The 24491-nt window shown below is 39.7% G+C and overlaps 1 protein-coding gene across 2 annotated transcripts in view; it reads left to right on the plus strand.

Moving 5' to 3' along the window:
- The window catches only part of DENND2B (DENN domain containing 2B), a 185549-nt gene that overhangs the window by 75744 nt on the left and 85314 nt on the right, over positions 1-24491 (plus strand). For both annotated transcript variants that reach the window (XM_050897094.1, XM_050897095.1), the window contains exon 3: positions 3690-3794. In XM_050897094.1, coding sequence (XP_050753051.1) covers positions 3715-3794 — 80 coding nt within the window. In that variant the 5' untranslated portion in view covers positions 3690-3714. The remainder of the gene's footprint in view (positions 1-3689; positions 3795-24491) is intronic.

A 24491-nucleotide genomic window follows, 5' to 3' on the forward strand; every position in this document is an offset into this window, starting at 1 on the left:
TTCTTGCAATGCGGTAACTGATGGATACGTTGTGTGTAAGAAAGCAGAAGGTTTTCTTGAGACCTTAGGAGGCTCTTGGGTAGTACAAATAAAGTACTCTTGATTGCCGTGACTTTTCAGGTGCTTGCTCCAAGCCTAGCTGTAGCCCTGAACCACCTATGAATGGGAGTGGGCTGAGAAACAACTTACCCCGTAGTGGGACTGAGAGTGGGTGCTTCCAAGGTGTTGGGATGCTTTAGCAAATTAAGAATAATTTTAAATTGCAGTGGGGAGGAGCATAGGATTTACACCTCCCCTGCTAACACCTGTTAATGGAATTAAAGATTTAATGATGTCGTAAGGTTCACTAGCACAAAGTGTGATGGTTTTCAGTGCCTCATCTGTCCTTAAAAAAGCTCCAGGCCACACTTTCATTTTGGAAGTGGAAGGAAACCTTTAAGAGGGGGGGAAATTGTCCATAAGGAATATTCTGTCATCGGGGCTTCCTGCAATGATAAAAATGTGTTAGGAAATATCTGTATTGCAGCAGCCATTTTCAGTCAGGATGATGAACCTTGCCTGGTACTAGCAGCAGATCCCATGTTGCCATCACACCATTTTTTATATTTGCCTGTTGTCTTCACTCTTTGATCCTGCCAAATGCTTTGTGGAGGTTTTAGACAAAATGGATGTAATAATGAAGAAGGTCCAGATTCTACCATCTGGGCTCATTAAATTACCAATTTGAGAGTTGTCCTAGTGAAATTAGTGAGACCACGCCTGGAGTAAAGCACAAATTATGGCTAAGTAAGGGTTTCAGAGTAATTCTTTACATTTACAGATAAAACAGAATTCTGCATTTTTAGGCAAAGTGTAGTTAGATGGTTAACCAGGCAATGTGGAATCTGTGTGACATGGCTATTTTTTGATTTGTTTTTAACAGTATGTCACAATACTTGAGAGATTTTGGTTTTCATTGCTTTGTGAAGAATAATTTGCAAATACTGTGATGGAGAATGCTCTCGCAAGCCCAAGGGATGTGATTCTTACCATACAATGATTCATATAAACTTACAGGGCTGTCAGACTCATTCGAAGGCTCTGAAATAACTTGCTACATGACCATAAAATTTAGTTTAGTTTTTTTCTCTGTCTCCATTTTTGTTTTGGGGTTGGGTTTTTTTTTTGGTATTAAGCCCTTGCTTCCAGACACCTCTGTAAATTGTTGATGGACTATTTTCCTGCCATGTTCAAGTTATTTGAATTTTCTCTGCATGTGCTGGGATGATACCAGCATCACCTGCAGTAAAATATTGATGCAAAATAAGCATTAAATTGCTTAGAAAAGTCAGTTGATATCACCATATGTACCAGAGTCTCAACTGCATGCGAAGAAACACACTTATGTCACTAAATTTTACATATCTTGTGAAATTGTCTTTTAGAACTCAACTTCTCTTTTGCTGAAAAAAACCCAGTTTGGCCTATTTGACATTTAAGGTAGCTTTGAAATGTGAGGTTTAAATAATCACTTTTTAAAATATTGACCACAATGATTTTTTTATCAAGCTTTGATGTACAAGTACGCGTACTTCTTTTCCATTGGATTTTGGGTATGGGAAAAGTGGACTTCTAGAAAACAACAACATAAAAGCACACTATCTTTTTTTATGTGCCAGGTCAGTATCCCATCTTTTTGAGGGTCCCTTCAGCTTATTTTGATGTTGAACAGAAAAGCAAATCTTGGAAAATGAATGTAACACATGCATGATAACAGTCGTTATTCACCTTATGCCACATTTATCTCTCTTTTTTTTCTCACCTTAATTGCTAATAAGTGAATTAGACAGATTTAACACAGTAAAAGTATTGAACTGGTGAGTGGAAAACATTAAAAAACCTGCTGGCTAGCTGTGGAATGTACAGTCCTAGAAAGCTTGGCCAGCATCAGCGGGTTTCCTTTCTTGTCCCAAGCAAGGCCTTTTCCAATCGGAACAGGCAGTTCTTTAACAGTCCTCTTACCTTGATAATGTAATACTAACAATAACAATGAGACACTGGAGGAATTTGGGGAGCTTCAGTGTAGAAAAAATGTTACCAACTGGGAAAAAAATCTCCACTTAATCTGGGAAAATTGATAGACACAAGACAATTGGAGAAGGACAAGTAGACCTGGAGTCTGTGGTCAGCATGATTGACTCTGCCTCTGGAGCTGCAATCTGTGGGAGATTTTCTGACCTTATTTGTGGCAGAACTGTTTGGAATAACGTGGTTTAGAGAATGTTCTCTTCACCGCGATGGGTCTGTTAATACAAGGATTTTGTGTGTTGTCAGTACCCAGCTTGCTTTTCAGCATCACATTACAGTCGGCTTCTCAAGCAGTCTGGACTTACTGTGGGTTTGAGTAAACAAGAAGTTTTGTAATACTCCTCATTTTTGCATTAGCTATGCCATTAATGGTCGTAAAAAATTGGTAGTTCTGGTCAGACCCCGGGTAGCCTATAAACTAAGGAGCATTTCAGAAACCACCCAGAGCGCATGCCAGCAGAGCCACAGAATACTTGATAAATAATTCCTGTAGCATCAGGTGGACTAAGTACTGTTCCATTTCATTTATAAGGGACTCTGCTGCATTTTAGAAATCTTATCATGACATGAAAATACATTTTTCCCTCATTTTGCGAATATTTCTCAAGTTATTACAATGACAGAGGAAATTGCCACTAAGAGCTGTGCTCTACACCAGAGAAACATGGGATATAGTCAACAGAGGGGCATGATGTTAGAGGTTACCACTTTTGTATCCTTGGGATTACGTCCTGGCCTATGTCCATATCATCATATTCTCCCTTCAGTCGCAGCACAACATCCCTCTTAAGATAATGAGATGAAGGCAAAATAAATCGTGGTACTGGGCTGTTTCTTTGCCGGTACGCAGCAATGTTACAGAATTAAGGCTCATCTTTTGGGTGTTTAACTGGATGTACAGGGTTTTTACTATGACTGAAATTAAATTTACAGCTTTTGGGTTGTTACCAAATTACTAGGAAATAACTAGGAATTAGTAATGATTCTTTGTATTACCCGAGATCTTAAAAGTGTCCTAAGACAGTTTTACTTAAAGAATCTTGGGGCCAATAGAGAAAACCATTTGTAGATATTTTCATATCACAAGCAGATTTGAAAATTATGTTCAACATATTTGCTATTGAATATATTTCACTATTAGAAAATATTTCCGTAATAGAGATGTACTTTAAAATTGTGAAAAGTTTCTTCGTTCTTTGGAATAGCTTTTGTGTGGCCAAAATGCCAGTCATAGCTATGGTATTTGTAAGTATCACACAGTGCAGTTACTGGGTTCTCCATGTGTACTGATGGATGGAAGAACCACACCAAACCTGTGATATTTTGTGAACTCACTATCAAGCTCTCTTCATCAGACATGCCAGAACCTGAAGCATACACCTAATTCCCGTAAGATACCTCCCTTTATAGCACTGGGCTCTGATAAACTTGGCTGTGGATGTGAAAGAGCAGCAGTAGAAAGGTAGGGTTTAGTCTTTCAGGATCACAACTAGACTGATTGCATTTTATAGAACGAAAAGCAGCCTGGAGTTCTGCCTTTACACAGCATAGTACTTCTAGCAGTCTTGAAGGTTAATTGTCATTTGGGCTTGTTGAAGCTTAATTGACTTTTCTTCTTGCAGATATCCACTTTTCTAGAAAGCAGAAATGACCATGACTGCCAACAAGAATGCCAGTGTCAACAGCAGAGCTGGAGGGAGTAAAGTGCCTCAGGACACTCTGGATAGGTAAGTGGTGAACTGCAGGCTTTGCAGATTCTGAGAAAGGTTTGTCTGTGTTTGGAACAAAATCTCCGTTCAAAGGTAAGAGACCTCTATCTGACACAGAGAGCGCTTTGCTGGGCTGAGAGAAGTTTTTTTGTAGGGATTGGAGGAACCAAGGTATGAGAAAAGGTCTGCTTCTGACATATTTCTGTCGAGCTATTGCTGCTTGCTGGTTGGTTATGATGAAAGTGATTGCAAGGAATGACACGTGTGGAAGGCACTGTGTAGACCTCAGGAGGTTTGGGCTAAATTTCTTGGCCATATGACTGCATGTCAGCTTTTCTCCATTGCCAGTCTCCAGTTTGTATTTTGTACTGGTTTCTGTCACATTTTCTCTGCTGTATCTGCCTTGACAGACAGTGGGCAGAAGACTGCCTCCTGTTGCAGGTCAGACAGTGAGTGTGAAAGGGCTGAATGCAAAGTACAGGCCTCATCTCTGTTGCCTTGTTTATTTGTCCTCCTTTCTGTAGCACTAAAGTCATTTACAAAGTAGATCAACTTTATAATTCACAGCTAGGGGAAAACTGTAGCCAAGGACACCTTAAGTCCCCAAGCCTGGCAATCCTGAGGGAATCAGTCTGTTTAGACTGGACCAGAAAACAAAGTGCGCTTGCAAATTTGTGCATGTTTACTTGTGGCTAAGAAACACTATCCTAATAAAGTTCCAGTCCATCAGAAGGCTGTGACGTGACTGCATGCAGTGGTGCAAATGCCTGTAAATAACAGATACCTTTCACTCATGAATTAGCAGAGTGAAATGGCAAGAAGGGTAGAGTCAGTTACTGCTCCCTTGTCCTTCAGTTTACACTGATCAAAGGCAGTGTTTCGAGGACAAGAAGTTTTCTTTGGGCAACTCAGCTTTGGAATATTGCTTTGGTATGCAAGTAGACAACTCACCTGCAGCCAACAAGTTCACATATCCGTGTCAGAAGGAGTCTTGTTCTCAGCCGCGGCCTTTACAAAGTAATGCTGACTGATTTAGCCTGTGGCCTTCACACAGGATAAGCCCACCAGCTGCTCTCATTCTGGGACTGACAGTTGCAAAACCCTCACTTAAATCTGCAGTCCCACTAGGGCAGCTTCAGTATGCTTTGACTGGGAAAGTTTAGACAACCATTGGGTTAAAGAACCTTTATGAATCAAGCGTTTGAACACAGGAGCAAAGCTCTAGACTTTGGATGTCATCTTAGTGAGGTGAGCAGAAAGCCACACAAACTGTGCAGAGTTCAAATGCATGAAGTGGCTGTTGACATATCTCTCTGTCCTTGCCGTAGCATTTTGTCCAGCTCTCCAGGGGATTCTTGCATGGGTATATTGTCCTATTCTGTTTTGAGGGGCTGTTCTACACTACCTTACACAATAACGTGCCAATGTCTTAATTTTTCTTGTGTTTTGGCTCAAAACAAGACTAACCTCATTATAAACGGCATAGAGGAGGAACGTGCAAATAAGTTGCGCTAACCTTATAGAGTCTCTGTACTGCAGTAATACCTTTATGCTAGGTATTGGACATAGAAACAAGGAAGATGCTCTTTGCCTTACAAAGTTCAACAAGTAGATCTGTAAGGCATTAAGTAGGCTGCAGTAAAATGGGTCTCTGCCCATAAATAAATGTTGTAGAGGAAAAAAGCAGTGGAGGTCCTATTTATTTGTTGGACACTTTGGGATAGGAGCGTGGGTTGTACCAATGCCAATGAAATGCTCCGATCGCTTTGTCCAGGCCAGGCGGCATCTGTTCTAGCCATACCTGACTGAGGGTATCACGCCTGATAAGCTGTACCAGGGTTACTCCTAGCTGACAGCAGTACGGTCTGTGCATAGGAGGGTTATATCGGGAGAACTTTGCTGTTTCAAATACATTAGTAAAGACTGTGATTCAGGTGAGTAGATTTTGAGTTTGATTTTACCCACTTGAAAATGAAATGTCAGAGGCAAAGAGTCTCTGTACTGGCAGCTGCCAGGTACAATAGCTGGCATAGATGGAGAAGTTCAGACAGAGAAATTGAGGTGAGTTGGCTTTGCTCCTAGCAGGGAGCTGTAGGTCAGCTTGAAAGTGATGTTGAATACTGGCTTGGTTTGGCATACCTGCCATTGTATTCTGAATGTTTCCAAGCACAAACAATGGAAAACGGAAAATATAAATTAAATTATGAGATTTTCAGGATGGAAGCAATGGAAGAGTTTTTTTAACAGTTTATTTCTTTTCTGTTTTTATTTAAAGGAAAACCTCTTTTTAATGACACATCTCTGTTTTGTGTTTAAACACTGGGTTTGTTCTCAGTTTTGGTTGTCTTTCCATATTTCATGCACATATGGCTGCCTCTGCATTGCCTTCTGTATGTAATAACATATTTCTCTCTTTCAGCTCTCTGCCACGCCTTCCCACTTATCTACACATATTATTGAATCACAATAATCCCAGGCAATTCTCCTGAGTTGGATGAAATGACCTCATCCTGATTACCAAGGGATAGGTTGGCATATAAAGTAGCGGTGAATTAATAATCAAGAGCCTTAGGTAGAAACCTGACCCCAGTCCTGTCTCTGCTAGTGACCTCCTTTGTGGCATTGTCACACCCTTCCCATGTCTAAATCTTTCATTAGGTTGATTTGCCTTTCTTCCTCCTGGTGCTGTTCTCCTTTCACTTTTTAAATTGTGCGGTCGACTAAAGATACAGATAACCAGCACATCCATTCTAGTGTCTTTTATTAGGCATATTATGCTGTGTTAAAGCTTAACAGAAATGGACTTGATATCTTTGTACGCTTCCGAGTTTGTTAGTTTGTGCATTTGGCATCTCTTAGTACAACACAGTAAAAACATGAAATAAAGGGGGGAGGAGGGCAGCTAGAGGAATTTCTAGAGAGATATTCATATGTAGATATTAAAACCAGATCCCTAATGATACATGGCATTCTCAAGTTATTTGTCCTCCTTTCATCAATGCAGACAGATTGGTGCTGGGAACTTGGGTCTAGACTTTAGCAAACTTTGGACCTACTCTTTTATTTTAAAATCTTTTGCATTCTGAATAGCTTAGAAAGTACTGTGGGATACTAAGTTATTGGATAATAAATGTCAAATAAACTGTCTTTCCTTATCATCACCATCTGTTTTCATTAGAATTTGTCAGGAAAAGATTTTTGTAAGTACAAGTATGGACCTGAAGCTAAGGAGAATCTTTGAGTTGCACTTGCGTGACAAGTGAGGAGGTGAATAGGTTGTCATGCACCAGTTCTCCATCCATTATTTCGCCTTAGGTAATCTTCTTCACCTGTCTTTGTGAAACCCTGTAAGATGATGTTATTTGAGTCAACCATGAGGATTCTTCATTTTAGTCAGACTGTAAATCAGTGCAATAAGTGCTGGCATAATAAAAGTTTAAGGCTTGCAGGATTTATTGCAAACATGTTCAAAGATTCACTAAAACTGAACAGTCATTGTCTCTGTTTAGTATGGGATTTGACTGGAGATTTGAAAATCTGCAAATGAACTTTCTCTACAATTTGTGGGAGTAGAGTTTCAGTAAGTGCTGATACTGGTATAGCACAGCTGTATTAGTCTCCGGGTGGCTAAGACATCTTTTTAGTGTTATTTTCTTGTCAGTCCTAGTTTTGGTGGGATTTATTGTTGCAAGACTGTTCGGCTGGACTTGATGATCTTAAAGGTCTTTTCCAACCTAAATGATTCTATGATTCTAAGACGCAAGGTGTGTTTCAGTGATATAGTGTCACCATCTGGTTCAACCTTTTGTGATTCCTTATGGGTCAGAAGCAAAGGTCAGTAAAGTCTATAGAAGTCTTTCTAATTACTTTGGCTGTGAATCAGACCCTTGTAGATCATGGATTTAAATTTTAATAATAAAAATCTTCAGTGGAAAGGAGGTGCCTACAAGTAAACATCTATACAACTGCATGCTTTGCAAGCATCAAGATTCTTGCAGTAACTAAGATTCCCTTGGTCCTCACCAGTGTGTGGATCCACTGGCATGAGGAACCACAGCCAGTTTTCCACCAGAGTTGTGCTAATGGCAGTTTAGGAAATGAGGGAGAGATAGAGAGCAGAGTGAGGACGTTATTTGGGAGGATAACTGTGAGTCTCACCTGAGAAACTGGTTGTGGGTTTCACAGGTTTCTGCTGCGAGCACAGGAGGGGAAAACCTTTGGATCTGAAGAAAGTGAAGTGATTTAAATAAACATCCACACTAATGCATTCTTTATGAAGTTCATTCACCGCTTGTTACAAATGGAGATTTTTGTGTGTCTTAGGTGAGACAAACTTGACTGTGCTCTGAATAGGAAAACTGTAGAAAGATGACAAGTGTGGTCGAAGGTATGGAACATTTTCACTCCAAGGCAATAATAGATTAACTGGGACTCTTCATCCTGGAAAGGAAAGGATTGGAGGGGAAGAAGGGGTAATAGAAGTCTCTGAAATGATATATGGAACAGAGATGGGAAATAGGGAAAAAAATCTCTTTCCATTTAAGAACTAATATGAATCAAATGAAACTAGAAGACGACAGGTTGAAAATCAGTTGAAAAGAAGGTACTTCTCTGCAGCATGTTTTTAAACTATGGAACTTACTGCTACAGGATGTTGCAATCAGCAAATTCATGGAAGAAAAAATCTACCAAAGGCTTTTAGCTGCAAAAGCAGAATCTGAGTCAACAGACTGTTAAGCTGGTTAAGTAGCACTGCATGCTCACCTTGTTCTTACTCTCTTCTGTAGGCACCTGCTAACCATCACGGTCAGTGGCAGAGCCTGGACTAGGAATGCTCTTTGGTCCAAGCCAGTGGGGACATTCTGATGTTGTTTGGAACAAGAGTCAATTATAGGAAGCGAATATTAGAGAGTTTGCGAAAGGATTGTTATACGTACAAAATGAGACTTTCTGGCTTTCGGTGAACTTCAAGGACACAACTTTAATCCTTCCTTGTGAGTCACTGAGGTGAACGCCAAGGAACAGGAGGTTAGGAAAGCACCTTGCATGTAGCTGAAAGCAACTTCTTAGTAATTCTGGCAGGAAGCAGCTCTGTGAAATCTTATTAACTCTTCAACAGGAGACAAAGGAGCCCACAGCATGCTTGCAGCTAGTGCGTGACCCTTTTACATCAAATGACTACTTGGTTTGATTGCACCATACTTAAGAGGATCAGTGTAACTCTGAGAAAACCTTAAGAGAACAGAAGTCAAAGAAAAGGCATAGTGGTGTGTAGCTCTCTCCCCACAATGTGGCTTGCTTTCCCTTAGCAAATGATTTAATATTTATCTGGAGTCTTTGTGTTTTACGCAGAAACTTTATTTGAATTAATGAATTAATTTATAAAGTATTTGTCCTAATCTTGTGTTTGCTCCAGTGCAAAGGTAAATGTGGAAATGGAACTACCAGCTCTGACTTAAAAATCACCTCAACATTATGCTGTATTAAAACGGGCCTATAAGTTATGCCCATGAGGTCATGCTCTACTTAACAAAATATAGGTTGCAAACTTGTAGTCTGTTTAGTCTAACAGAGAAAAGGAGAAAAAAAATCTGAACAAAATAATTATATATTAATGTATATCTTAAAATTGCAGCTTAGTTTGAGATGCTAGATGTGACAAGCACCAGTCCAGAGCTGAAAAATGTTTAGAGTAAGTGTGGCTACATAACTTCTGTAAATCATTCCTAATGTCTTCACCTCTGGCTAATAGCCCATCTCTTAACTTGGGATCTCAAGGCATTTTATACACCTAACTTAAGCCTTCTCATCTGCTGCAGTATACTACTGGAGTACAGCAAGTGTTTGTTTTTAGAGGAGCCCATCGATTTACAGTTTTTATCTGAGGGTATCGGATGAGGTGTAAGCAATTTCAGAATTTGGAGATACAGACTTCTTCCAATGTATTTGTGAGTAAGTGATAGAATTTCCCTTTACCTCCAACATTTTCTGTGATGCAGTCTGGGCCTGATGTATGAGTCCCACCTTGCGAGCTGGATGCAGAGCTGGAAATAGAAGAACTGTGCTCCTGCCAGGCAGTGTTGCCCTGTTACAGGCAGTGTTGGAATGAGAAACAGAATAAATATTGTAAGACACGTTTTTACTATAGGATAGGATTTTAATATAAATTATCTAATTAAAAATATTTTAAAATATGAGCAGTATCCTTCTGCTGTAAGCACAGAATATATTCCTGCAAGCAGGATTACTTAGACATTGATTTGATGTACTTTCTCGATTAATAGCTTTTGGCTAAATTTCTGTTAATCTGGAAAAAAAATTATACACATTAGTATCTATTTTTGTAAATGGAATACTTAATGTAGACAAAACTAGGAAGATATTTTGATTAATTAAGCAATATATGCACTTTACAAGATATCTCAGAATAATATCATTACAGTCATTTTCAATTTCTTGAAAAGCAAGTAAAGGTGATTGTCCTCTAATTTCTTACAGAACAGTACAAAGTCTATCCCATGTAAAGCACATTGAAAATGTGTGCATACGAGTTTCACAAATCAAGACTTAGGAGTAATCTTTGGAAAGCTTAAGCACATTTGTATACCTTATACAACGAACAAAAATAAAGTTCGCTGCAAGCGTTCTACTAGTGTGGCGACTTTAGTAGTATATATAGAGGGACTGCCATGATGAGCTAGAACAAACATCTTTTTAGTTTAATGTCTCTGGGCTTGATTTGGGAAGATACCCAAAGCAGAAATGGATCCTGGTAGCAGTTGTGCAAAAGGACTATATGTCTGAGGAAAACTATTCTCAGAGGCTATGCATCTGAGGAAGACTACGTCACGAGAATCATGTCAGTTTTGGCACAGATTGGATTTTGTGATATGGGCTGTTGTCTTTCCACCCAATCTGCACAGGAAAGGTGTCGTCCTTACTGAGTTGGAGAGTGTTCTCCAGCTAAGCAATCATGACTTAATGACACGATAAACTGAGGGTGCTGATGTCAATGGGTCGTATAGCAAGGCATCAGAAATTTGTGCTAGCAAAGGATTACATCTGCAAATTGCTGTGAGCACAGAGTTGCAAGTTGTTAAGTTCCTAGTCTAATAACGTTTATAAAACTTCTCCTTTCTAAATAGTTTTAGTTGAATCTTTGAATCAAATATACTTTTGCTTGATTAAAACCGAAATCTGATCTCTGAGTTGCATCTTTCTCCTTGCCTGGGAAGAACTGAGCTGGGTACCCTGAAACCTCTAAATATAGGCTTTGGTTTTTATCTGCCAGCAGCGTGTGAGGCCATTCCTGCTGTCACTGACAATTTGTCAGCCAATTTAGTCTAACATGCACTGAGATATATTTCCACTGGCTTTGTGGCTCAGACCTTCTTCAGAATTTAAGTGAACGGGACAGATTTTAATTGGCAGGAGCTAGCTTACCTCCCGTGAAGGCAATGGAGATAGCACCACGTAAACCAAATTACTATCTGGACTAATGTAACTCTAGAGGTACCTAAGAAGAGTTTCAGCTGAATTGTTTATAATTCTTTAAATATCAAATAAAACAATGACTTATATTTCCTAACTGAGCCCATGGGGTAATGTTATGTCCAGCTTTATCATCAGTCCAGGATTATTTGCTGTTGTTATTCATAGGTAAAATCACTGTTGGAATTCAGAGGGAAGGCTCATCAGGCTGATGCATTCACTTGCTGCTAGCTAAACCAGAGGCCAGATCTGGACCTGCTTCCACAGGGCCTCAGCTTCTGCATAGCCATCGTCAGTCATGTAGAGGAGAGGCCAGATGCTCCCCTTCTGGATCAACAGGTCTTTGCACGTGCTCTGTGCTTGCTTCTTGCTTTTTGGGGTTACAGATGACTGCAGTAGGTGCAAGGCTGTGAAGGACTGATTTGTGGCGTTAGCAGAGCCAGCAGCGTCCTGGAGCCAGTATTCTTGTATTTGGCTTCCAGTATCCACCCTGATTCTTTTGTCTGGGAACCTGGTAAATAATCACTGCATTTGTGTAAGCAAAGAAAACCTCTCTTGCTTCTAACAGCAGCGGTCTTGATGTTTGAGCATGACAGAACACAGCAAAGCTAGGCTGTGTAGGAGAAGTATTGCTTGCATTGATTACTAGGAGAAGTATTGTTTTGGGTTGGTTACCTGTCCCCATCATGCACGCATGTCTGTGCTCAGCTACTTCATGTGCACATCAAGATCTTGTGTTTTATTACTGCGTTTCTCTGATGAAGGCAGAAACAATAAGAGCTTTAAGAAAAATCTTAGTTAAAAGAAGACTTCATGTCTGTGTATCAGCCTTAAAAAACTGAGATGTACAATCACTTCCAAAATCAGTCCTAGTCAAGCCAAATCATTCCGTTTTACAGCAAATATTTATTTATTTAAGTGAAATTGGTTCTTGGTCCACATCGATAAACACAATTGAAATACTTTGTTTCCTTTGAAGAAAGGATTATGTGGTTGTGGCCTGGGCAGAGGACTAGAAATATTTTGCCTTAGGAATTGAGACCTCCAGAATTCTTAAATAAAAGAATGTGCAGGTATGTCCGGCGTTGGGGTTAAGCGGTGCTCTGCTGCTGTCAGTGGTGGAGTGTGGGTGGCAGTGGCAGTTGTTTGCTCTGCTGGCTTGTCCTGGGAGTGCTCTGTTCTCTTCCCTTTCCACAGTAAATTTTTCATTTCAAAGGTGATCTCATGTCAGGAGAAAAACCTGTTTGTATAGGGAGAAGTGTTGTCTTCCAAGAGGCAATGCCTGTGCAGTACTTTTCTCTCATTTAGAGAGATCAGTTCATGGATGCAACTGCAGTGCCTTTTGCTTGCTGTTACCTGGTATGTAATAACATGATTTTAACTTAATTTGTATAATTTCAATCCTTCTGCTATTGTAACTCCCCACCCCTAATAAAAGAAAAAACCCAAACAAAACCAGTGCCCTTCAGCTCTGTGTTGAACTGTAGACACTGTCCAAATTTACTGTCAGGTCATTCATCCAGATGTGGTCCTGCCTGCCTGCACTGACAAATGAATTATCTCGCAACTAATGCAAAAGAGCTGTGTTCACGTCCAGGGCTGGATGCCTCGGGGGGCAGATAAGGCAGGCTGACGCAGAACAGCTCCCTCGCCATTACGGCGACAGAGCGTGGTGAGGAAAATAACTCTATCCACCATGATGGAACTCTGATCCTAATGTAAGAAAAATATTAATAGTAAGATAAACAAAATGTAATTTTTTGTATTTATGTATTTCATATAAATATAAATTTAAAGACTATGATATTTATTACATGTTCTGACTTTTCTGAATGGAGAGCATCTTGAAGAAAGCAATAACTCGGAAATCAAAGGATGCATCTTCAGCTCCCTGTGTTGCTCTAAAACAATGATGTTTTGCTCTTATTTGAAACTCTAATGCATACAATTTTCCCACTAATTATTATGTGTGATTGCCATTGTCTTAGCACAATTATGATAAAGTATTCTTTCACCTCTTACTCTTTCTTTGCTAAGTATGTGGACAGTGTTGCTGCAAGTGATAGAAAAGCTGCTTCTTTCCCTTTTGTGGATGGCTGCATTTCAATTACAGGTGAAAGGCGCTCTCTGCCTTGGCTCTACAGTTAGTTGCATGGTTTAAAGGAGTCTCCATAAAATATTGGTTATAGATAGCTATAGACAGCTACACTTTTCTTCACACTTGGATAAAATTTTCTGTGGGGATGATGTTCCCATCCGTGCTTAATAAAAAGTTTAGCGGGATGTTTGGATGCCAATTCAATTTGTGTTATAATGATATGCTGTGGGAAAAAATGCTGGTGTGTTTGCTGCTGCCTCAACTGTGTGCTGAAATGCTTACCAAAACAACCAACCAAGAGTGGTGTGTCTCAGTGAAAACCTTTCTCTGGAGGAGACACGCAGGTGTAGATACAGAAAATGGCGACAGAGAAGGCAGTGGGTCTAGAAGTGGTTGATTGTTTTGCACAACTTTAGGGAGATTTGTGCATGGTTTGGTAGGTTAGCAGTTGCTGTTTCATGCATATTTGGGTGTACAAGTTCTTGTTTTCAAGGGACTCTCGCAGGGGAGGAGCGAGACCAGCTTGGAAAGGAGCGTGAGCTAGGTATGCCTAAAGCAGGGAGCCAAGTCTTCATTTTATGCATTTCAAAATAAAAGCTTCTTTTGCTCCATCAGTTGTGGGGTAGCCTTGGGCTAAAACAGCTCCCAGTTTTCCCAGTCAGAGCAGCCCTTGGGGACTTTGTTAGAGCACCAAGAGGCCAGTGGTGTGAGTTCAGCTAATGTGCTCTCAACGTGTCCCTGCCTCTCCCTGCTGCCTGTGCCAGGCAGCAGATGAGGCAGGGCTGGGACCGCTTGCCTCTGCTGCAGGAGAGCTCCTGGCAGCTGAGCGTGGCTTAAGGCAACGAGGTGCTCCGCACTGAACCGCTGAGATGTATTTTCCTGCCAAAAGTAGTTGCCTACTGCTCAGAAACACTAGTGAGAATCTTTTAAGCTCTTTATGAATTTGTGAAACAAACCTCGTAGAAAATGTTTGTTACTTTAAAAAAGAATCAAGGTTTAATATTTTGACAGTGAGCTTGAGAATAGGAAGAACAGTGGTTCAATAAAATTCTGCTAAGAGTAAGCAATATGTTAAGTTATTGGAGCCATAATGAGACACTGCTTTTTTTTTTTTTTTAAAAAAAACCATTGAGGTTTAGAAAACAATACAAATAAACTTCAGCCAAAGAACTGTGAAAACTGAATAACTGATGTGAAATCTATTAGCAAGTATTGTACTCCTTTAAAAGCAGAAACAGCTTGAACTGCGCAGCTGACAAATTTTCAGCAGGTCAGTTCCCAGCAGTGCAAAGTTACATTTGGTTCAGAAAGGAAAAAAAGCTGTTATTTACCCTGTGAGGTTGGAAGTGCGTTTGGGACACAAAGCTCTGGCAGCTCAACTCTGAACTGGGCCATGGGAGGTGGGAGGGTGCCTACTGTCATCAGGAACAGAAACATCAGCAGTGGGAACAAGTCAAAGTGCTGATTCAAATGACCCTGAACCTGGGAAGAGCTTGAATACAGGCTTTGACTTTACCCAGATAAAGGACAGCAATAAGCGGCATCGGTAGGGTGCTGATTTCTGATGGCCTGAGGCATAATGTTCCCCTCCGTCACCCTGCTCAGCAGTGACCTCGGGGTGGTGGATCAGAGGGCATACTGAAATCTCTTGAAATCTCTTTAGCACGGTTGCAGAAATATTCTTGTAAGCACAGTGGTCTAGAGACGTAAGAGAAGAATCGTTTGTAAGACGAGGTAACAGCTTCTAATTAGATCAAGAGATAGAATTGAAGAAATGGACCTACTTTTGGATGCATCCTTTGGGCTTCCTCTAACAGTTGATGGTGGCGGGCAGGCAATTTTGCTATTCCATTTCTGTTGTTGGCTATTTTGTTTCACTTTTAATTTTAGGTGTCCGTTCAGGAAGAAGCATTACTTACTTTATATGCACTTGTCAGTCAAGCAAATCCCTTTTTCTTAGATGGAAGTTGCGTTAATATATCCCTCCCATTTGCACAGGTTTTTAAGAGAAAAAAAACCCCTAAAATTTTGATTGCATTTTGCTTCATGCAGCTTCAGATTGACTTTGCTTTATTATTACTTGGAGGCTGCAGGAATGTACCCTGGCAAATTACTTCCCATTGTAATTTAATTCTCATGGCACTTTGAATAATTTATGCTTTTATATGCAGCAAATCATACATCATCATTAAAATTACCTTTTCTCTTCTATTAAGGTTTATATTTGCTAAAAACACTGGAAACTAACTAAAAAATGAAAAATAACAAGTCTTTTAATAAGCAGAGAGTTGTAGTTGACAGGTTAGACTACAAGTGGCATTTTTAATGCAACTGTGTTCTGTTCCAGTACAAAGACTACTTAGACTAACACTGCAACCTTTATTTGTTTAATGACTATATTTACATTAGTGTACTCAGTAGTACTAAGACCTGAACTAAACTGTTATATATTTTTGTAGAAAATTATTACAACAGCATGGTTTTGGAAATGTTTCTGATGTCTTTCTAGTGCTTTTACCGCACTGAAATGTAGTGAATAAAAGCAATGAACAAGATAGTTGCTAATACACTTACGGGAGTCCCCATCAATGCAGTATCAGAAAATCAGAGCAGGAGTCTTATGTGAATTTGGTTTTTGGGTGGTGATAAGAGGTGAGACAAGTCTACAGGGGATATAGCATAGTAGTCACGTGCAAAACATTTTTGCATCATTTCAATTTTTCTGGAGGAAGTCATTCTTAGGAATGAAAATCTATTGCCTTCTAGATGCTGGCAATCTCACTGAAAAGACCAACAAAGATACAAGTCGTGAGCATTACTAATGATGTTTCATGTTCTGTGAGTATCTTTCCGTTAGAAGCTGGTCTAAGACCCTCATCTCTTTACACTTGAGCTGTTGAAAAGCCATCAGTATGGGAGAACAATTTCTGCTCTGTGCCCTAATCAGTCTGGGTTTGAATCAGTGGTTTAGAAATGAAAGAGTCTGTGTTCTCTTACCAGCTTCCTGCACTGTTTAGTTATCCTGAAAAGTTATTTTCCACTTGAGCAGAACAGAAAGTTAAAAGAAGACATAGCAGAATTTGTAAAGAGTAAGATTGAAAGGAAGATCTGAACATAATGAAATAAAGATAAGTGAAAGAATTATTGTGTGTTTCTTCCCTGATTGGAAAAAAAGTTTGTCCAGAAAGCCAAAGCAAGAAGTGCATTGACATAGCATCCTCACAGCCTTTTCACAGACTTTATCCTCTAAATAGCATAATAACTATTCACCAGGTAATACTGTGTACAGAAACTGGGAATTAGGTAAGTGCTTGATTCAGTCTTCACACTGAGCGTCACCCTTATATTTGCACTTGAGGAATATTAACAGCAAATGGCCTTTAAAAGCAAATGAAACTGTAAGCATTTTCCTGCAATGGAAATACACAGGTGCCATCCATATTATTACTATATATACATGCAAAAATGCCTGTAGTGCCCAGGAGACTTTGAGCAAGAGATGTGTCAGAGAGCCATCTGTAGGAGAGCAATAGGTCTTGATTATTCTAGTGTTGCTATCAGCACAGAGCCAAGGGCTTGCAAAAGTGTGCCTGTAGACTTTAGCTATGCATAGGACTTTTGGATCATCCATCTTTATCTTTTGCATTAGACGTGGCTTTTTCAAAACTTTTGTCACGATTCACATCATGCACTCTGAGATTATTTCCATTTTGACCAGCTCCTGTGTATAGAACTGGCCCTAAAATGAGGTCTTAAAATAGGGATGTGCCACACGGGAACGTAATAAACATCCACCCACTGGAGCTGTTGAACAACAGGCAGCAAGGTGCAGGCATTTTGTAGGATGAACTTCAGTCTTGAAAGCACAACTAAATATAACAATTGTAACAGATATGATGTTCCTAGTAGTCAAATATTGCTCTCTTTTTTAAAATTTTTTTAAAAAATTTATTTATTGAGCTAATTCATAAAATTCTGTTGTAGTCAATGGGAATGTCAGTTCCTGTGACAACCTGACTGCTTTTTTTGGGAGCCTAAATATCTTCCAAGTTTGTTATTATCCAGAAACGGGAATTTTGTCCGGACTGCCTAAATGTTGCTCTTGAAGCACTTCGTTAAAGCAATATAGAAAAGTGTTAAGCAGAGGGGAATAAAAGGAAAGATTTTATGATTGTGATATTAATTATGAGCTTTAATGCATGTGTGTGTTAATATTTTATTATAAAGGAGCTGTAGAAAAACCCTGGACTAAATCAAAAGGATTAATTTTTCTTCTCTCCTTAGCTATAGGAAGAAAATGTTAGGATTGCAAAGCAAGGTAACTTCTTCAGCATAGGCCATCCACAATACTGTGCCTGTACAGCGAGTAAACCTTTGTGACCAACAATTAACAGCAGCTAATAGATGGAAATGGTATTTTGCATTTTGGATTCATAGAATAAGCCCATTTTGCATCAGAATTTCTCAGAAGTAATCGTTTTCCAGGTAACAATGTAACTATTTGAACTGTGAAAACAGAATTCATTGCAGTGGCAGTAGCATAGAAATGCTTTGTGTTTCAAATCCTGCTAGCAAAACCTCAGAAGGTCTTTTTTCAGCTAATACTGGTAGGCAGGTAGACTGCTGGTACAGGGGACGTCTGTGGATTGGGATGGGGTAGTATTGATGATGTTCAGGTATGGGTAGTGGTTAATCCTCCTGTTATCACAGCGTAGGTAACTCCAGCTGACTCACCTTTTTTCTGTGCAGTGGGATGCTTACCCAGGGAAGCAGCTGTACGGCTGTGCAGCAGCTGAGGCCGTAAGAGAACTTGTCAGTACAGACAATTGAACGAATGCCCGGTAATCAGACTGCTCTCACATGAAACCTCTATCCCCCTGATTTGCTGCTGATTTGGAAAACCACTTTATGTCAACATAGGCAAATAGGGGAGATGGCAGATAGCCTGTGTCCATTTGAAACTGTTGGCAGAGACCTGAAAGCATTTTAATGTGGATTTTTAACCTCTCCCTTTCCTGTCACAGAGTACTGTCACCCACGTGGACTTCAAGATACGTGTTGAGTCTGGCTGGCTTGTTCACTGTGTCTGTGTGTGTGTGGTTTGGTACCTGATACAGCTTCTTTGAGTTCATTAGCAACAGGCGGCTGGATTGCCTCTGTTCAGAGGTTCAGGAATGAATTGTAAACTGTTGCTCCCTGCAACTTTAAAATAAAAACCCAAACAAAACATGATTTTTGCCAAGCCATAGGCAAGCAGGAGGAAACTTCTGGCTTGCCAGATTTCTCACACACCTGTCCCTTCAAAGCCAGCAAGTCAGATTGCAGGGAAAGGCTTTGCTACTGTTAGTTTTGTTAAACATTAATGCCAGTTTCCTCCCTTTAAGCATACAAAGGGACAGAGATTTGGCAAACGCACTTGGACCGTGTGTCATTTGTTGCTTGACAAGTGAAGCAGGCAGTGTTCAGGAAGCACAGAGGCTACGGCAGGGCACGAGGGAGTGAGAGCAGAATTCCTCTGTCTCCATTCTGCATCTTTCCAGGAGGGAAGAGCTTCTGAGTAAGTCTGGGATCGGTAGGCTGAAGTGATCGCAGTGATGGATAGTTGTGTGCTTGTCAGAGGCATGAGAGGAGGAAACTAAATAAAGCAAAATGAAGAGCATGAAGTGCCATAGCACTGAACTCTTTAATGTCCTTTCCTATAACCAGTTGTGCAGTAGATAGGCTTTCTACTCATAGGCAGGAACTCGACACCAGCCTTCTGCTTACTAAAGATAGCAATAGGAGTAGCTTTAATTTCCAGAGTTTGCGGCTCTGGTATAGGACAAGGGACTTTGTGGGACTAAAGCTCATTTTTACAGCCCCCCTCTTTCCCTTGTACTCCTACCTCTCTTGCTCTCAGACAGAACTTAATTTCTCTGCCTGGCTAAATGCATGTTTCTTGTCTAGTCTGATGAGATTCCATTTTTTTCTCTTTAATTCTTAAAGGTGATTTTTCAGTTATGCAGGAGTATTAATACCCATGCATTCTGCCACTGCTCTCTTTCCTCCCCAGATATGCCCCTGGATGACAGTGTGTATGAGGAATGATACCCTTTTTTCTGGCATACTTGGGGTGCATGCTTTGGACATACTAAGCTAAATTTGGTTTTATTGTACAGAAAGTGTTAGTCCATTAGGGAGAGGCCATACTTATTTATGCCTAGGCTGAATATGGCTTACAATGACTGTGCTTTTCTAAATGGTGGCCAACTGCTGAGATGGAAACCCGGTGTTAAATGCAGTGCTGCTGGCACACTTTTGTGTGTTGTGTTGGTTTTGATGCCTGGTTTCAGGGTTTTTTTAATATGTTTTCTAAGAAACTTACTTTCTGGAGTATGAGACAGCTTGAGTTTTTTTTTCCACTGAATGAATAGCAGAAGTCTTATGGGTTTGTGCTTTTCAAGAAAAAATCAGTATTGCGGGCCAAACTCTGCGGGGCTCTGAGGGATGTAACTTAGGGTCAGAATCTGGACTTCAATTTGTTGCTTCAAATATTCATTAGTTGAGAGCCCATGGGTTACTGCAAGGAGTTTGTTGTTAGTTTTTGTAGTCTTTAGAGAGCAAATATTTTCACAGCTGATGAGCTTATAAACGTTGCTAGTTGCTTTTTCTTGCTGTCTTACACACAGATGTTGGTATTGCCTCATTTGCTCCATAACATTTTCATTTTCTTGATGCTTTGCCTGATGCTATCTATGTATCTTCCTGTATGGTCATGAGGTTTATTTTTGGCTCTGTCCTGAAAGGAAAGGATGGATGATAGAAGAAATGTCTACTTGCTTTTAGTTGCTCTAAGTTAAACTTCAGGTGCCTTAAATTAAATAAAACTTGCAGTTCCTTATTATTGTGCAGCATTCCTGTTGCATGTCAGTGGTAGCAAAACGTTTTCATCCTCAGGGTTATAATACATGCAAATTCTCTCATAAGGTATCAAAAGTAAAAATGTATTGGCCAGCTCCTTATAAAACCTAATAGGCCAACAAAAGACTATAAAACTAAATCCACAGTTTTATAAGAAGCCAAGGTCTTGTGAGAATGAAATGCTTATAAAGAATAAATCCCCCAGATATTATCCTGATTTCAAATTTAGGCATCAGATCCCACAGCTCTTGTAGGTGTGGTGATGAAATGTGGTCTGGGAGGCTCATTTCAGCTGGGTGAGTAATATACACGTTTATGTTACCCTTGATCATGGTGAAGAAAGTGATGGGGAGTGTCTTACCCTGACCTAACTCTGTTCCTGTTGACAGTTATGGTCAGTAAAAAGCAGAGAGAAGCCAATGTCTGAATCTTCCAGAAAGTTTCCTTTAGATTATGTTTTTGAATATTGATGTGTGCAGTGCTCAAGCACTGGCTGATCACTTTTTTGTTAATATTCAGTGAAACTGAATTAGGGCCAGATGTAGCCTTTGGTCAAGTTAAATTTGGCCTTGTCTGGACTCTCAGATAAAGAGGTATGATAGCAGCAGGCATTGCAAGTCATAGCTTGGCCTTTTTTTTTTTTTTTTTTCTTTTTTCTTTTTATCTTTTTCAGTTTATATGTGTCTGCCAACAGATTGGGGAATAAATAGATCAAAGATTTTTTCAAAGCTGTGTTCAACTAAAAAAAACCCCAACAACTCTTGGCTGGCAAAGTCTTTCATATGACACTCAGTTGTGGGTATGCCCAACACATTTTGTTATTTTCCTGGCTTGTTTAGCTAAACAAAGTAGAATGAAGCATAGAGTGACCAGTCAGATATAGTAACCTAATTTAATTTTCAGTGCAAATGTTATTTAGACTGAAACTTTGTGTTTCATAAGTGTACATTTGTGTCAGGTCAATGCCTTAAATCTTCCTGTAATAACAAGTTTTGCATCGGTTTGCATCTTTAGCAACTTCTGTTTAGTCACTCTTGATTTGTGCTGACATAAGCCAGAAGAAAATCAAACCGTGATTCATAGATATTTAAAGAAAGTGAATGAAAAAGGGCCATCAGTGAAAATGAAAGAAAATGCCCTCTTAAATTCAAGCAAAGTATTCAATTTCTTCTTAATCTGTACAAATCTATGCACACGGTAATGTGTACCAAGGGTCATGTTTGTCTGTTATGGCTGGAATTTATTTTGCATTCCATAAGGTCAGAGCCACTAAAGAAAATTATGATGGTAAGAGAGGCCAGGGTTGTAAACCTTCAAATCTTTTCGCCTTCAGAGGCAGGATGCAGCCTCCAAAGATAAGATATGTTTTACACTCAATTAACATGTACAGGGTAGACTCTTAATGTGTGTTTTATGTTATTTCATCCGTAGTTATGTTCCTTTGCTCCTCTCACTGTAACGTCTGTAAAACATAGACAGTATCTCTGAATGTCAGGCGGTGCAGCTGTGGTCTGTTGTATAGGTTTGGATGGCTTGTATATGAGGGATGTCAGCTCACAACTTACAGGTCAGTATAAGTCATGGCAGGCAGCGGCACCTTCTGAAATGCTGTTTGTACCCTCAATCTGTCCTGATACCAAAACTGTGCTGCAAGTCTCTACTAGCTGTTTCTTCTGAACGTACAAAGTATTACATGTCACTTGAGCATGTATTTCTGGTATTTGAGAAAGCAGCAAGTGTCCATGTGTTTCCTTCCCTCTCACTTGCTTCGGCACCTCCATGAGTCATATTTCACTTATCAACTGGTTCTTCTCTTTTCTGTTTTTTCAGGTGCTGAAAAAAAATCCTGCATCTAATTTTGTTCTTGCAGTTGTTCACATAGAAGTCATGTGTTGTGAGAGATATTACTAGTGCTCCGCTCTACAAAGTCTGTTATGAATGTTGGACTTGGTCTTAAAAAAACAAAAAGTAAAAAAAAAGTAAAAAAAAAAGTGTAACTTCTGTTAGGAAAACTGTTCTGACCATCTTCAAGGGTTGCAGTGAATGTCAATATATGGGTGAGAGACAGACGACTATCGGGGTGCAATCGCATAACTAAGTGACTGGGAAGTTCACAGAGGAAGGTAATACCCTTTATTATGTTCAAAAAAATAGTGCAAGTTTTAGGCACAGAGATCTTTGGAGATCTAGGCAGGCGGAAATCCAGTCTTCTAAGGGACAAAGGAGAGGGGGTAAAACTTCTAAAATGAAGCTAAAGATGAAGAACAAAGGCACATTTCTCTAGTCTTGTCATTGTAAGAGTAATACAGTAACAAACAAAAAGCTGTTTGACTGCTTCATCCATATTATAGAAACATGTACAAAAAATGCCCTTCAGAGGATAAATAAGCTTTCTTAGCATCATGTAACCTGGAGTGTGCTGATTGTATGCCATTACTTCAGCTTTTTGCTTACAGAGGAGAAGTTTGCAGAAAGTTGAACTGAGTTGCTGCAGTTGTCTTGACAGGATGGCACCCAGCTACTGGTCAGAGATGAGACCCCTCAGAGGCCTGAGCACTCTTTAGACAAAGTTTAAAACCAGAATTACTCCTTCTTTTCCCCTGTCTCAGATAGTCCATATTACTTGTGAGCTACCTTCACAAAACACGAGCTTCAAGTGAGTGGCAGTCAGACAAGGTTGGGTTAGATAGGCTGTATTCAGACAGGACTGATGTTTTGTGTGATGGATTCACAGAGATAATGCAGGAGCTTCTATTCTGCTGGGATTTTAAAATTTATTTTATTTATTTTTATTTTATTTTAATTTTATTTTAATTTTAATGTTTATTTGATTTTATTTCCTATGCAGTGCAGTAACTCCAGAAGCAGCACAGACAATTTCAGACCTTTTCAATCACTTTGGTGTTATCCTGTTGTGACATACTGTATTTTCTCCAGATGTCTCAGGCCTCAAACTTGCTGGATTGTGGTATTAGTAGTTGAAATGATGACAGAAATTAAGAATGCCTGTTTCATAGCAGACAGATGGATAATGGCTTTCAGTTTTATAACCTGCTCTTCTAGGATGCTTTCTTACTGTGTTAAATAAACTACTTTACAAAACCAGAAAACTGGAAAAAGCAAATCTCTACAGAAAGACCTCGCTGGACATTGGCAGCACATTGAGGACCAGAGCTAAGCTGGTGGGTCTGGGAGGAAAATGTGGATACTGGTAGGAAAGGCAAAGAATAGATTTGGTATTTATTCTGAAAGCAACTTCTCTGAGTGGATGAGGTTGAGAATGGTTGTTAAAGATGGGATGGAGTCCTGAATTCCCATTCTTTTTCTGTCCCTATTAGGTATTTATTCTTAGGTCTATTTGATGAGGTTTTGCGTGACCTAGAAGTTGATTTATATGTAAAGCAGGGAGAGCAGGCTTGGCTATATTCTGGATTAGTGTGCAGCCAGGACTCATCACTTTTTGGCTTCCAGTTCAGTTCTTTTCCCTTTGGGTATAGAGTATTTCAGTAAAGTATACAGTGACCTCGTAAGGTTTTCTGACTTGTCAGAGCAGAAAAGGGATGAACCTATTTTACAACAGCTTTTCCAAACCAGAATTCCAGACTTGGACGTCACCAAACCCAGAATGGCCTCAGATATGTTAAAAACTAAGCATCACAATTTATAAAAATAATTTTTAACCCCTTCCCAAATTGTGTGCATGTAAGTGTAGAAAACTTGCAAAGCTCTGGCAGAATTAGTTCCATAGAGTTTATTGCTTTGAGATTCCAGGGCAGATAAACCAGCATGTTGAAAAATCACCTGTGCTTTGAAAAAGCAAAGCTGAGAGCTTCCATGTGCACTGGGATTTTGAACAGTCATGTTTAGACATGCTGCTAAAGAACAAGTTTCAAGGACTGGCAGTTCTTAAATAGACAAATGAGAGCTTGTGGATTCTGCCTGATTTAAGAAAATGCTATCATTTGCTGTGTTGCTACCCTCTCTCCAACAAAACTCCCAAGATCTTAAGAAAGCAGGTGGGACTTAAACATGCTGAACTGTTTCCAGAACATAATAAGTAACAGTGGAGATATAACAGTGGAAATATCTATTGCATAAGCTATTATTCAGAACATGTTATGGGAAAAGAGTAACTGTGAGGGGGGCTTCCATTTTTCAACTTTGAATCATATTATTTTTTTGAGGAGAAAATGAGACATGGTCCTATGAAACCAGTGCACTGTACT

Source organism: Gymnogyps californianus, chromosome 5 (assembly GCF_018139145.2).
Source record: "Gymnogyps californianus isolate 813 chromosome 5, ASM1813914v2, whole genome shotgun sequence".
Classification (NCBI taxonomy): domain Eukaryota; kingdom Metazoa; phylum Chordata; class Aves; order Accipitriformes; family Cathartidae; genus Gymnogyps; species Gymnogyps californianus.